Source organism: Pinus tabuliformis, chromosome J (genome assembly GCF_031772625.1).
Source record: "Pinus tabuliformis cultivar Carrire ecotype Pingquan chromosome J, CPIR1, whole genome shotgun sequence".
Taxonomy (NCBI): domain Eukaryota; kingdom Viridiplantae; phylum Streptophyta; class Pinopsida; order Pinales; family Pinaceae; genus Pinus; species Pinus tabuliformis.
This window is the reverse complement of record NC_142295.1, coordinates 656,395,716-656,411,752: the sequence shown is the minus strand read 5'-3', so window position 1 is coordinate 656,411,752 and position 16,037 is coordinate 656,395,716. Positions and strand designations below refer to the sequence as shown.

Genomic DNA, 16,037 nt, shown 5'->3' with positions numbered 1-16,037 from the left:
GGAGTATCGACGGCTCCGGTTTCTACTGTCTCTGTAACCACTCCTCAGACATCTGTACCGTTGTCTGGATCTACGATTCAAACCACAGTCCAGATGCCTGTAGGCCAACCTGGTATAAGTACGGTTGTTACTACTCAACCTCAATTTGTTCAACCTCCGTACCAGGGACAGTATCAACCTGGGCAAGCTGCCCAACAACCGGTTTACCAGTATCAACCGTATCCTGGGTACACTTATCAACAACCTCAGCAACCCCAGTACAGTCCGGTTAATCCTGGTTTTCCAGGAGGATATAATATCCCAAATGCAACTCCTGTTCCTAGTTATCCTGGATATCCTCCTCCTGGGGCCGGTATTGTGACCCAGAGTTTTAGAGATCCTAACTGGCAGTTACCGTTTATCGTAACTTTGGATTTACCAGACTTGACGCGCCTAACGAATGATCCAATTCAATATCTTCCGTTCTGGCCGCCAATGCCAAATAAGTTGCCCAGTGATATACCCAAGTTCGAAGGTAAGTCTGGAGAGGATCCATCCAATCACGTGATGACTTACCACCTCTGGTGTGCTTCCAATTCCATCTCGGATGATTCGATCCGCTTACGTCTTTTCCAGCGTACACTCATTGGTCTCGCGGCCAAGTGGTACATTGAGTTACCACGGGCCTCTTTTTACAATTTTAGCCAGTTAGCTACCTCGTTCTTAACTCATTTTCAGTTACCGGTCAGATACGATAACGGTACGGAGTTATTAACTTCACTAAAACAATCAACCTCCACGTATATTTCAGATCACATTCATGAGTGGAGACGTCGGAGAAGGCTAGTGAAAGTTTTTATCCCGGACCAAATCTTAGCTGAATGGTTTGTTAAATCATTATTACCAAGGATTACTGAGGATGTAGCTAAGGCCGGAGTAGTTACTGAGGAGCAAGTCATTGCTCAGGCACAATACCTTGACTTAGTTTACACGCAGTCGGGTACATTACACGAGAAGATTCCGGATCTTCCAAAGTCGAATCAAATCGCTGCTGCTCCTTCGGGATCTCATGCCGCTGATGGTATGATTGGTATCGTGAATACAAAGAGCAAGAAGAAGTCTTCCAAGGCTTCAACTACTCCTATTATCACTTTGCCCGATTCCCCAACAGGAGAGTCTTCTCCTGAACTTACCGCCGATATTCACGCTGTAGAGTCATCTACGGCCAAATCAAAAAACGGTGGAAAGAAGAAGGCTAAAGCAGACAAGGCTCCGAAGGAGAAAACTGAAAAGTCGGAAACCAATGACGAAAAGCGCAAACCTCGATATCCTTGTCTTATTTGTGAAGAGGATCATTTTACGAGAGATTGCCCTCATCGGGCCGAGGTAGTGAAAATAGTCAAAGGTTCTCCCACTCCTGTTGTGTTAAAAAATCCATTTCCGGAGCAGGAGAATAAGATGATAGGTTCTGTTAGTGTCGGTCTTGAGCCCTCCATCAGTGATCAATAACTCTTTGCATATGCATTTATAGGTGTCTCATCAGTGTCAGTTTTGCATCCCGCTAGGCATGCCATAACACTGAATGGAGGAGCTGGTCTTTGTCTTCTTGGCTTTGCTGGATCAGGTCATACAACAATACAATTGAGTCAGGCTTGTTCTTGTTTTTGTCTTAAAGTCCCATGGTCTTAGGTTTAGGGTTTTGAGTCAAAATCATTTCAAGGTCATGAGTCATGGTCAGTAAGTGCCCAGCAAGCCGGAAGGAGTTTTGTACATATGTTTCATTGTCATCTTCTTCAGCTACAGCTCATTTTATGCCTTGGATTTAAAAACACTGTTTTTAATTACAAGGTCATGTGGATTTTGAAAAAACAAAGAAATTTTCAAAAATTTGTAAAAGTGCCGGCAACAACCCTGGTTCCTTCGCTACAGTCCATCAGGCGGTCAACCTGCAAGAAGAACGGAGTTAAACGCATCAAAAAGCTCATTCCAGGACAAAAAGACTCTAAAATAGTGTTAAAGAGAATACAAAGGTTTAAACATTATAAAGTGGGTTTTTTAAAGTCAATTTTTTTTTAAATATGAGCCTATAAAAGCAAATTCCCTCTTGAAAGGTCTTCATTGTGCATTTGGAGCAAGAAATTACAAGCAAAAGGCGATTAGAGGGCGGAATTGGGCAAATTGCAGAAGTTTCAGTCTTTTGGAGGCTGCGCGACCAAACGGAGGGGCGCGACCAAAAAAAGGCCAACGCGCTGTGTTAAATTACACAGGCGCGACCAAACGGAGGGGTGAGACCAAACTGGCAGCTTGCGCGACCAAAAAGTCTGCCCACCCTAAAAACTCTCCCAAACGCTCAAATTCACTCAAATTCACTCCAATTTTTAAAGGTATGCCTCCTCCACGTTTTGTGTAATGGTGTTGGGGTTGCAAAAGAAGATTATGGTCATGATTTTATGCAAGGAAATCCATAGAAAATAGGTTAAAATGACTTGATGTTTTTGCATGCTAATGTTAGGTAGTATGTTTGTTTTTCAAGGCAATTTTTTCCTTAGTCCCTCCATTCATTTTCCCAATATAAAATCACAGGTGTTAGGATGTCATTTTTATTAATCTCATTTGCAAAGAAAATACTCAAAACCTACCCCAAATTCCATGAAACCCTAACCCCTCCTGAACCCTATTCCAAACCCTGTTTCTACCATGTATCATGCTCTAACCCTAAGCACTACTACACACAGCAATTCATGTATAAAAACACAGCAAAATGAAAAAGAAACATTATAAAAAAAAAAAAAAAACAAATAAAAAGTGATGACAAGGCATGCACTCAAAAAATTGTAAAAACAGTGAAATATTCCATTTTGCATAGCCTCAAAAAAAAAATAAAAAAAAAATAAAGAAAATGTCATCTTGTTGTATGATGTCAAGGACTTGAAAGCTGAATAAAGTCATGACAAAATTCATTTAAATGTACAGCTGCATAGTTATCAAAAGAAGCAGTCTTGCTGTGTTAGGGTTTTGTATTAGCATGGTTTTCATCCCCTTTCTCAAAACTCTGTTTTTCCCTACCTATTTCCCTATGTAAACCCCAATTCAATTGCTTGTCCCTTCAGTTAAACTCCCTAGGCAATTGAATGTCCCTCCCTATGATCAAAGCACACAGTCAAACCCTAATTCCCCATGGTAAAAGCATGATGAAGCTGCCACTGTCCTAAATGAATTGCTGTTACAAAAATTAGTTGGCAGTGATTATTAAAAGGGTTTCACTGTCCCCCCAAACCTAATTCCTAATATCCTCTCTTTTCCCTAATTCCCAAGTTATCAATTCCCTCTCCCTTCCATTGTAACATGATCACAGCAATCCCCTTCCCTTCTTCTTACAATCTAATACCCAAAATCCCTGTTTCATATTAGCATCAAATGGTCATTTCAAAATGTGGAAAAAACAGAGTATGCTCATGAAAGATATTTGAAGACAAAATATAAAAGCAGCAGCCTGTTAAATGTTTATGATTGATGCTACCCCATTCCCTTATACTTTCATTCCCTCCATGATGAAAATCTATATTGTCCTTTCCCTTGGTGATCATAAAACATATTTCCCTAATACAGTATTCATTTGCAAATGATGAAAGATGGAATGACATGTTTAGCATTATGTGATGTTTTCCTTCAGAATTCCCTGCTTATATATATATTTTTTCCCTTTCCTATATGTAAATTCCCTCCCCTAACATATCCCTCATGATGTTTCCCCTTGAAAACAGCATACTTCACAGCATTTTGCAGGCAGGGCAGCGGTCATTTTGACTTATTTATTCCACCTTGCTCAATAACACCATGTCAACCACTGAGACTAATGAGCAAGGTGATGACCGATCATCATCTACTGAGATTGAGATACAGCAGAGGCCTCGTAGGGGAGGCAAGGGTGGTCACCACAGGAGGGAAGAGCCCACATCATTGACAGAGTTGTAGGCTTGCCCATTGGCAGTGTCTTGTTTTCAGCATATGGCTTGTTTTCAGTTTTGTGAGAGGCTGTCACACATCCAGCATCACAGAGACTTGGCCCGGTTGTTTGTCCTCCATCTCCATGACAGGCAGGTCACCCTTGCAGGGGTGAATTTTGTGTTTTCTCCAGAGGCTATCACAGATGCTACCGGGATACCCAATGTGGGTGAGGTGTGGCCGAAGCGCAAGTGGGTGGACCTGGTATACTATGAGCCATATGTTAGGCCTGCCCATGTGCATCACTTGACAAGGAACTTTCCTATCAAGTTCCTCCGAGCAGAGTATATAGACACCATGAGACTCATTATGCACTACTTCACATGCGAGGGGAGATTCTCACGAGTATTTTCTTGTCATATCCGCATGATGATGCACTTCACCAGAGTGAGGATGATGAACATTTCGGCATTCTTATTTCATGACATTCAGAGGATAGCCACTACCTTTCGGAGACAGACTCCAGTACAGCAGCTCCGGAGCCTATGCCATCATGGTCTTATTCAGTTAATAGTTTCCCATCAGCTGAGCCAGCAGGGCATCCCTTGGGCGGATTTCATCTCCCGAGATGTTTTCACACAGCCACATTCAGGGCCTGAGGCAGTTCATGAGGAGGGAGGGCCATCACATCAGCCCGAGACCAGCATCCCGAGACACATGGCTTCTTCTCCTCGGGTCACATATCAGAGGGTCACAGGACCTTATTTGCAGCAGCCCGACGAGTACTTTCTCTACAGCTAGTGGAAGAGGTCTCGTCTTCATCATCAGAGCAGCGAGTGTTATCTCCACACCAGGTGGAAGGGGCCTCGCTTTCTTCATCGGCACAGGCAGTACGAGAGGGCAAGCAGCCCATGGTTGAGGATGAGGCAGTTGGCGAGGCACATGATGATTTCACTGGTCGTGATGCTCATTCTCCTTCCTCTTCAGATTTCTATGAGCTCAAGGAAGAGAACCTTGTGTTGCAGCGGAAGCTTGAGATGGCTCAGTGGACTATCACTTATTTAGAGCAGCGGACCAAACAGCTGGAGACCGAGAAGGAGTTGGATGAGTTATGGAGGATGCGATTTGACCGAGTCATCAATCGCAGGAGGCCTGGGGACCCACTGCCCATGGATAGAGAGTTATTGCTCATCCGAGCAAATTGGCGCTTGGAGGGACTGTTAGACAAGGCAAACCGTGACAATAAGCTGCTCCGGAACATGAAGACACACTACTGGGCAAGATTACATGTTTGCAAGGCGAGAATGAAAATTCTCCAAAGAGAGCTGTCAGAGGCCCGGAAGAAGAAGAAAAGGACAAATCCACTCCGCATCTTGGCTGAGGCATCCCTCACTCATCATGGTACTGATCAGCCTTGATCTAGCATCAAAATCTGAAAATTTTGAGAATTTTGGAGCATTTTGCAAATTTTTGGTAAAATTACAGGTTTTGCCCACGGTTTGGTCTCACCCCGGGTGAGACCATTTTGAAGGGCTGCTCAGAATTTTGAAAACTTGGCATTTTTGGAAAGGGCATGCAAAAAGAAAAATTACCAGTACTTGGGGGCAGCCTAATTTTGAGTTTTGAGCCTCCAAAAGCTCAAAATACACCTTAAAAATGACTTTCTGCCCACTTTTTGAGTTGCAGAAAGTGACCTTGGGAGAAATGGTTTTTGAGGGGTCAAATCAACACCAAATCCAGAAATTCCACTTGGGATGGAAAGTAGACAGGCCAAGCTTTCCAATGAGCCATCTTGCACCTGATTTGGATCAGTGGAACCCACTCAAAAGTAGCTGCAAAGGGGCGCGACCAGAACTTCCAGGGGCGCGACCAAAACCTCCAGATTTGCCAATTTTTGACTAGTTCGGCCAGAAAAGCACTATTTTCACTTTGGTTGACTATTTGAGCATGTAAATGATGGATTATTGTGTAAATTTCATGGCATTAGATACTTTTACTCTTCTTTACCACTTCTAGAAGCTTCTTTGATGTAAATAGTGAATATTTAATGCATAGATAAGCTTCCTAAGTTTTAGAGGTAAGTTGTTGAGCTGGCCTATTATCTAGTGACTGATTTAGAATTAGTTGCAACAGCTCCTAGGAAGCTGAGCTCGACCCCTAGAGGTGGGGAAAGAGGTTTGACCTTCTATATTATGCCTTCTCTTTCTCATTTTGATGGTTAGACTCTAGAGGGAGAAGTGCTATTGTATTTTTGACTTGTATTTTCTGCAATTTGAGGAAAAGGAAGGCCAGGGTTTTGCAGACTTCATTGTGGATTCTTGTGGATTATTATGTTGATGGTGTGTCTCCTACTGTTATTGTAAGTGTGTTTATGTGTTCCATTTCTTGATCTCTTGCTGCTATTTAAACAAAAGAAGTGATAAAGTTTGAATTCATGCATGCCATGCTCAGCTTTCAATTTTGTTTAAAATTTATGTTTTCCACTGTCTAGAGAGGATTCGAATTCATTGTTTGCCCTCTTTAGCCTCTTTTCTTTCTTCCCTGATCATCTCTTTCAGTTAAAGGCATCAGCATAGACTCCTACCTTGCCCCAAAGACCCACCTGCAAAAACTGAGCTCAATCCCCGCACCCTAAATTGCACTCCCTCCAATTGCCACCAAAAACCCAAAAAATCTTTAAATCAACCCCCCTTATCAATTTACTAGCCTAATATCTTTGATCCTAATTGGTCAGCTTATTATATTATAAGATCTATCAAATCTGACCCGAGAGAGCCTTCTCATACCTCGTAGGGCTAGCTACGAGGTGAAATGGTTTGATGTAGCCTTGAGAGTTTGTCTATCTCAGCCTAGGTGAATTCCAAGCGCTAACATATTGGCGACCATACTGGGGAAGAACATCTAAATCTTTGCTCATTGAGGTGTGTGTTTCATAAGTCTTAGACGGAGCCTGAAGTTACGCCAGAAGCCTTTGAAAACGCTCTTGTTTTACATCAGCGTTAGTAGATAAACGCTGCTTCAGTCTATCTCCGTGGGATTTGTGAACATAGCGCTTCACTGACATCTTTATCCCAGTATCATTATGGACTCTAAGCTTCAGATGATAAGTTAAGAGTTTCCATTTGGCTGAGTGGTTTTTCCTTTCCTCGTTTCACCATTTCACCTCTCAAGGCTACATCAAACCATTTCACCTCGTAGCTAGCCCTACGAGGTATGAGAAGGCTCTCTCGGGTCAGATTCGGTAGATCTTTCAATAGGATTAGGCTGACCAATTAAGAATAAAGATTTTAGGCTAGTAAATTGATAGGGGGTTTGGATTTAATGATTTTTGGGGTTTTTTAATGGAATGACGGGGCTTTTCTGGGCTACATGGGCAAAATCACAGCTTCAAACAGAAAAATATAATGACTACACAGGTTGTCAACTGAGGCAAGGTAGGCATGCAATTTAACACCAAATCTGGTTTCAAACGGGATGGCAAGACTGGTGAGGAGTTAAGGAGGGCAGACAATAACTCTGAATCCTCCTTAAACAGTAGAAAACATCGAATGCGAACAAACTTATAGGAGGAGCATATAATACTATGAATTCCTACCTAATCACTTCATTTGTTCAGCTTGAAAGGGTCATGAAATGAAATGGAATATAACTGATTACATATGAGACAAAGGGAAAAACTTATGCTAAATCAACATACCACATGAATCTCAGCAAACAGAGCTTTGAAATTCCATTAAATTCTCTGCAGAAAACTGTACAATACAAAGCTCTCTGCTTCTCCAGCAGCTCCCAGCGCTCAGAAAAAAACTCTCCACCCTTCACTCACTAAAAAAAAAAAACTCCCCTCACAAATGAATTTTTTATTATATTACATGAAACGCTGCCCAAAAACAGGGGCGCTGTTTTAACTAAAGCTATAAAAATAGAATAGAATCCTCCATCTGCAAAATAGAAAAACTAGAAGAAAAAAAAAAAAAAGGCGCCTTGTTCAATCCAGCGTTTTCACAGTTCAGAGCCCTCTTGATTCGGTCAACTGTACAGGATATGAGGCTGTTGACAACTGCAACCGATCCTAAAGATAGCGCACAGAGTTGATTAAAATCTGGAAAACCACAGTCGACAACGAGCCACTGGAGATGTATCATTAATGACATTGCTACCCAAACTCAACTGTGTGCCACAAAATCCAATGGTAAAGGAGCCACGTAGTTGGGATCACCACCGTTGAGAACGACATTCATGACTTTGCAAACTACGCCCCAAAATCTGGAAATGCGTTGGCAAACTTTAAACTAACATTCTGTTGATGATTTGGCTAATTATGAGGCAAAACTGGAGCGCATATCTTTTTGATTTCTGACGTATTGAAATAGGAAATTGTTTCCTATTTTTCGGTTGCGGTTGATGTATTTGTTTCATTTTTGCTTTGCGGTCTTTGACTGCCGTGTTACAGTTGTCATTTTAAATAAAACTGATTTGAATAAAAATAGCCTTTACACTAAAATTCTGCCCATTCCAGCTCATGATGACAACTGTGCCTAGGAGAGGGTTGTATGGTTGCAATTAGTTGGACAGTTTGCTTTTTTGAACTGAGAAGAAAGCATGTCTGCGTCTTCAATTTCGCCGGTAGATGCATTGCCTGTTCTTTTACCATCGTTTTCTTCTACCCAGCAGCAAAATTGCAGGATTCTTTATGATTGCCCTTGCTATTTCAGACGTATCAATGGAATTGTCTGCTGTCCGTAAGCTTATCTTGAGCTTACCTCGCTGCTCATATATGACAGCACCAATTGCCCTTAAACCATCTGCTGCACTTCTAATAGAAAGTTTATTGCCAAGCTCGCTTCTAAGATCAGAATGTGCATCAGCTCGAACACCCAGACATTTGCCAAATATTCCTCCTCCCAATTGAAATTGGAATGCCTTCTCTAGCAGCTGCTCGACCACCTTTTGTTCACTTAGAAGCCGCATCCTTCCATTGGTAATCAACACTTTCGGATCTAAATCTAGTAACTGCTCAAATATGTAAGGATTAGCAACAGAATTCAATTTAGATCGTTCCATGCTAAGGCCCGCAGTGAATGCTTTGCTCTCAGGCAGTGACCACCTTCAAAGATCAGCATCTTCAACATATCTAAAGAGCAGCTCCACCCGATCTAGACTTTGTTCACTTACTAAGGTTTTTCGCCATTTTTGATCTTGAGACACTTTTCATGGGCAAGCTTTTGGCTGAAGTGCTCGTATGCAATAGTAGCACTGCTCTTATGTATGTCTATAACAGAAGTTATATTTGCACAATATCCTTCAGCAAGTGCAAGTCTGTCACAAGCAGTTTTATGATGATCTAGAACAACCACTTCGTTTACTATCTTAGAAAGACTGATAGCAAACCCTTCTGGTCCAACAAAATCAAGAAGGTAACAAGTGTGAATCCTTTTGCAATCAAAATCTTCAACCCTTCATATCGTATTTGAAAGATGGGTATGACACATATTGTGGGGAGAGGGGAGCGCAACTGTCTGGAGGGCAGACCCCTTGGATTTTCAGTGGCTTTATTTGCCCTGGATCATCTGGATTCATTTTGGTGGCCCCGTCAAGTATTCTGAACACAGCTTTTAAGGCAGATGAACCTTTAGCTAGGTCTGAAGTCATACTTCCTGCCTCGGCTATCACTCTCCCAGTGCTTACAAGAATGACAAAGGTCTTAAATACACTACCTGAACTGATCAGTCCCTTTTCCACAAGCTTTTCACCGTACCAAAAATCCAAAGCCCAAGTCAAGAATGTCAGGCTTTGAGCGCTTGCTATTCCAAAACCAGCTTACCATGACTGTCTCAGGCCCTCCATAAGAATCCCCCATTGGGTAACTGCGAATAGTGCTAAGACCATGTTTTTGGAACACAATGCTGTGATTGTTCTGTGGTTTGCCACTGCTTCAGCTGCCATTTGGCTGCCCCGATTTTGGGCCTTTCCAGATTTGCTGGACATGCTTGTCAACAGAACTTTTCGGGTGTAAAAACAAAGAATTGTAAGGGGCTGCACAGCTATCACCAGGATTGCGAGTCGCCATGTTACTATTAATCCCAATGTCATTGCCAGGATTACCGCTGAGAGGGTTTGGATGTCAAGAGATATACGATCAGACACCAAAGATTTAACCACATTGGATTCGTTGGCAAGCTTGGCACAAATTGCCCCACTGGAATTATCTTCTTGGTCAAACCATCCAGCCTCAAATGTCAAGACCTTGGCAAGCATTTTCTTGCGTATCCTTTTAGTAAGTGATTCTGCCATAACTGCAAAGTTGTAGTGCTGTAGGGGATTTAAAATGAATGAAACAAGGCATATGACCTTATCTTTGATTTCATTTCTTTGTGATCATTGACAAAAAAAAAAAAAAACAGAGATCATGCTTCCCAAGACAAATGCATAAACAGGTTGAACTGCCCCGAATATAATAGCGCATGTACTGCCAACCATGGCTTCTTTCCACGAGGGAAACTCCAACTTGCCCGACTTCCAACCTTTCACAAGCAGGCACCTCCCATAAGACTCGTCCAAAATTATTGCACCAGTTACTGGCACACGAACTTTGTAGGAAGTGAAATCTTTATAAATGTTATCTATATGGGCAATATAAGGTCTTAATGCTGCACAACTCTGAAACATTAAAGATGTGAATTCCCTTAGACTTAGAGACTTCAGAGATGGATTTTGCTCCATTGCATTGTCTTCATAAAACCAGTGCGCTTGCTCTATAAGGAACAAAATCCTTTCGATGGACTGAAGATCTTCTTTAGGACAATTCAAAACAGATCGGCAAAGAATGGTGCTGACTTGCCGCCAGATGAACAATCGGAGAAGATGTTGGCAGTAATTTTGCTGCCAGTGGAAGAGCTGAAAAACAAGTTACATAATTTGAAAAGCAACATTAATGATTTCTTCTTCAAAACCCTGTTTTGAAGAAGAATCAATCTCATGTTGAGACGGAGTCTAACATTGGCTCCACTTGGGATGGCAGCTGCAGCTTCCTGGAGGTGCCAAGAACCGCAGAACTTTGGGAGAGCAGACCGTGCCTCCACCATTGGGCAATGGAGTCATCATCAACAAATCAACACAGCTGAAGACTTTATTTTCAAACTGAAACTGAACTCAAACAAACTAAAAGCCAACTGAAACAAGATGCTGCCCTTATGGCTGCTTATTTATTTACACAACCTACTCTAATCTGCTGTACAAACAATAGATCAAGTAATGCTAAAATGCCAAATTAACCACTCAAGTAAACCTGGAAATGAAGCCGCTTGAGAATGCTGCCATGAAGTCACAGATGCAGTTGCTGGCAGCCCTTCATGCTCATAATGATCCTGGTCACCGAGAAGACAGCCTGATCGGTCAATCAAGCTGAAAAATGTGTCCATGTAGGCCGCAATAGGATCACGGACACCGGCCTCTGTTGGCTGCCCCAACTCTACAATGCATATTTCCAGCTGCACATTGTCGATGTGTACTTCTATAGGCAAATCTGTTATTGCTTGTTTCGATGGAGGAAGGATTTCCAAAAACTTTTTAGGGTCTTGGAAATCATAAGAGTGGATCTGCTCATCGAGATACTGAATCTCATTTTCAACTCTTTCAACAACTAACTCATAAAATCTAGTTTTGCCTTCAAGATGAAGCTTCGGAGATTTCACACATTGAAAGAAAATACTGCAAAATTCTTCATTAATTTCAATACCTGCTAACATCTCTCTAACTCCATCTAGAACTTCACAAAGTGCAGGGTCTGCCACATACCCTACCATTGCATGAACATATCAACAGGCACTGGAATGTCTGGATCAAGTTGGAGTCGCCAGGTGAATGATTCAGCCTGCATATGTATCTGATCGCTGTCCACCATCAGCATCAGATCTGAATTTGATACATGTACTGGGGTAAAATACAATCGAAGTGCTATGTTCACAAATCCCACGGAGATAGACTGAAGCAGCGTTTATCTACTTGCGCTGATGTAAAACAAGAGCGTTTTCGAAGGCTTCTGGCGTAACTTCAGGCTCCGTCTAAGACTTATGAAACAAACACATCAACCCACAAACAAGTTTGTTCTCCCCAGTATGGTCGCCAATATGTTAGCGCTTGAGATTTCACCCTAGGCTGAGGAAGGTAAATCTTCAAGGCTACATCAAACCATTTCACCTCGTAGCTAGCCCTACGAGGTATGAGAAGGCTCTCTCGGGTCAGATTCGATAGATCTTTCAATATGATTAGGCTGACCAATTAAGAATAAGGATTTTAGGCTAGTAAATTGATAGGGGGTTTGGATTTAATGATTTTTCAAGTGAGGTGAAACATACTTTGGTTCTTGATCCTGACTTTGCAGCTGTGATTGACCTCGAAAGGCATAACAAAGTGGTTGAATCTTATATTTTGCGGCATCTTCAAAGTAGTATACATGCTTCAACTCTTGTTGATTTTATTGAAAACATATCTGATCATATTGGGTCTACTATTGATCAAGCTGAAAATCTTCAAACTTCCCTCACGGCTCATCGAGCTTCTTTCCCTCCTTTCATCTCTATTTCACCTGTTTCGCCTATAGTTACACTTCCCGATACCCCTGTTGGTTCACCTCCATCTACACCTCAAACTCCATCATCACCTTTATCTCCGCCAACATCCCTTCCCCTTATCACAACCCCTGTTATTATACTTCCACCTCCTCCTCATCATACTCCTTCTACTCCTCCACCTCCCCCGCCTAGAGCCATGGCTGCCCGATTTGCTCCCCTTGTTCTCCCTGCAAACCTTCATGACATGCCAGCTGACTACCAGAGCAAGATACCAATGTTTGATGGCACTCCACAGAGTGTCTCAGCTCAGCAGCATGTTGACCGGATGACTACCTTTTTTGATCTGTATGAATTGGATGAGGAAGATGTTACCATGAGGTTGTTCGTTCAGACTTTTGGAGGAGAGGTCCGGAAATGGTTCAGAGGGTTGAGAGAAAATAGTATTGTTTCTTTGGAAGCACTTCAAACACAATTCTTGGACAGATGGGAAATCAGAAAGGATCCGCTGCAAATCAATGCCGAATATAACAACCTTAAGAGAAATCCGGGTGAGTCCGTTCAAGACTACATCATAAGATTTAATGCAGTGTATAATGCTATACCAGATGATCTTAAGCCTTCTCGAAAATCTGCCTTGCTCAAGTTCCCGGATGGTTTCGATCCGGAGATGGCCTACTCACTGCGGGACCGAGATCCTCCTACTTTGGAGGAAATGCAGAAAATTGCAGTCAGTGTGGAGGCTAATTTGAATGACAAAAGGGCAAGAATGAAGGCGGAAAAGAAGGTCACAATCAAAGAGGAGGTAGCATCCACTTCTCAAGTTATTCGGAAAATGGAAGAGATGTCAAAGGCACTCCAAAATCTCAGTCTTGGCAAACCGGAACCACAAGTTCGAAATCCGAACTTTAGAGGCCAACAACAGCAGCCCCAATATAGGATAAAACAGCGGGAGCCACGAGGACAAGAGGCAGCAGTACAGCAACCGATCCAACCCCCATTTCAGCAAAACTATGTCACTCAAGAATCTGAAGATGAGGGTGAAGGTCCCGGTGAAGAAAATCATTTTTTCACTCCCGATGACATGCCCACTTACATCACAGAAGAAGACGAGCTGGTAAGTAATGCTTATGCACCTCAAGATGAGCATTACATTCTATCTAATGATGTGGCACTTCAAGATGAGTCTGAGGAATATCAAAGAGGTTATCTAAATGCCTTATCAGCTCAACAAGGCAAAGAGAGACAGCTGAGAAACCGAACAGTACCTATACATCCACTTCAAAAGAAGGCAGAAAATGCGGCAAAGAATGGTGCTGCTGTTCCGCAAAGAAAAGGTAAAGAAATCATGGATTCTTCATCAGCCCCAACAGCTCCAGCAAACAAGATGGATCAGCCATCAAATGTACCTAAAGATAGAGCAGAAAAAAGAGATAATCCGGCCAAAGAAAGTGAAAGAAGTCAAGCGTTCAGCATTGAGAATGAAGTCTCAAAATTGAAATTGTCCATTCCACTTACTGAAGTCATGAAGAACACTACTTACAGAGCACAAATTTCTAAGATGTTCAATACTGATCCAATGTTAGATGCGGTTAATGTGGAGGATGATCAGCCGGAATTGATCTTTGGGCCAGCTCTCAATGGTGAGTCACCGGAAAGCGATGTCCCGCCATTCTATATCAGCTTGAGAATTCATGATTATGTGCTTCATAATGCTATGTTCGATTCGGGAGCATCACACAATTTAATGCCCAAGGCAATAATGGAGAAGTTGGGACTTGATATAACTCGTAACTACCATGATCTATACTCATTTGATTCCAGCCGAGTTAGATGCATCGGTCTGATTAAAGATTTAGTTGTTAGCTTGGATCAAATTCCCGCAAAGAATCTCTTGATGGATGTGGTAGTAGCGGACATTCCGCCAAGGTTTGGCATGCTTCTTTCAAGGTCATGGGGATCAAAACTCAAAGGCACTTTAGAGCTGGACTTTTCATATGCCACTATTCCGGTGTTTGGACAAATGAGGAAAGTCTATCGAGAGCAAAAGATGAAGTATATGATTACAAGCAAGGAAAAACCGGTAAATCATCCTGTAAACTATGTACAGACAGATCTAGAGTCCTATGTTTTATTTGCTGATAGTTTTAATGAAGTAAATAGTCAATTAGTTCAGATAGAAGATATCCCAGGCATTGCTGAAGATGTTAGAGAAGTATTGAGAACGGAAAGCAAAGAAAAGGCTGCTGTCATAAAGTCAATTGCTGAGATAAATGGACAGCAAGTCATGACTGAAACAACATCACAAGTACAGCCCTTGGATGATGATGAAGATGGTCTTTGGACCATGGATTTCGACGGGGCAGTGGGCAGCGATGGAGCAGGCATTGGCGTATGGATCCGCAGCCCATTTTCAGTCTCTAAACAAGTTCCAATTAAGGTACAAGTTTGCTCTTATAAATTGGCTTTTGATTGTTCAAATAATGAAGCTGAATATGAGGCCCTTATAGCTGGTTTGAAAATCCTTCGGAAATTAAAAGCAAATAAGATAGCAATTTATGGCGACTCCGAGTTAGTGATCAAACAAGTAAAGGGGGAATTTCAAGCTAAACATCCTCGTATGCGGGCTTATCGCAATGCTGTTCTAGATATTTTGAAGCGGTTTTCAGAGCATACTTTAACATGCATACCCCGGATACAAAATGGAGTTGCCGATGCTTTGGCTAAGGCAGCAAGCAATTTAAAGATACCAATGAATTCGAGTAACAAGTTTGAAATCTATGTAAAACACCGCCCCACAATCCCGGACAACCAAAGGAATTGGCAAGTCTTTCAGGATGATGAGGAAATCAAAGACTTCTTGCATGGAGAAGGAAAGTTTGAAGAAATCTCAATTGACATGGAGCCTGAAGGAATAAATCAAATGGATGTTTTGCAGCTGAAAGACAATCATATTCCAAAGGGACTGATTCCTTTAGAAGAGCTTTTTGATCAAGACGATGTGGCTCGCAAGCCAACTTTGATGCCAACCGAAGAAGGTGTGGAAGATGTCAACCTTGGGACAGTGGAACATCCAAAGATGGTGAAATTATCGAAGGCCCTGCCACCCAAGGTAAGGAATCAATACATTAGATTGCTGTCATCATTTACTAATGTATTCGCTTGGGATTATTCAGATCTAAAGACTTATGATACAAGCATAATTCAACACACTATTCCAATCAAACAAAATCAGAAACCTTTTCGGCAGAAGTTGCGGAGGATCAATCCCAAGTTGTTGCCCTTGATTGAAAAAGAGGTAAATAGACTTTATCAATCCGGAATTATAGTTCCCGTTCGCTTTTCAGATTGGATTTCTAATCTAGTGCCAGTGAGGAAGAAAACCGGTGAGATTCGGTTATGCATAGATTTTAGAAATTTGAACAAGGTATCTCTCAAAGATAACTATCCGCTGCCAAAGATGGATCACATATTGCAGCGAGTAGTAGGTGCCTCCAAGATGTCATTGTTGGATGGATACTCCGGCTACAATCAGATCCTGGT

At 42.0% G+C, this 16,037-nt stretch overlaps 1 protein-coding gene and 1 pseudogene across 1 annotated transcript; both read right to left on the bottom strand.

The window, feature by feature from the left end:
• Positions 1 to 8,571: 8,571 nt before the first annotated feature.
• On the bottom strand, positions 8,572 to 9,377 carry LOC149228609 (uncharacterized). Its single transcript, XM_089380814.1, has one exon. It carries the CDS (start codon positions 8,986 to 8,988, stop codon positions 8,572 to 8,574), a length of 417 nt encoding a protein of 138 aa, XP_089236940.1. The 5' UTR covers positions 8,989 to 9,377.
• Positions 9,378 to 9,744: 367 nt separating this feature from the next.
• LOC149228608 (putative multidrug resistance protein pseudogene) lies at positions 9,745 to 10,218 on the bottom strand (annotated as a pseudogene).
• Between the last annotated feature and the right edge of the window lie 5,819 nt (positions 10,219 to 16,037).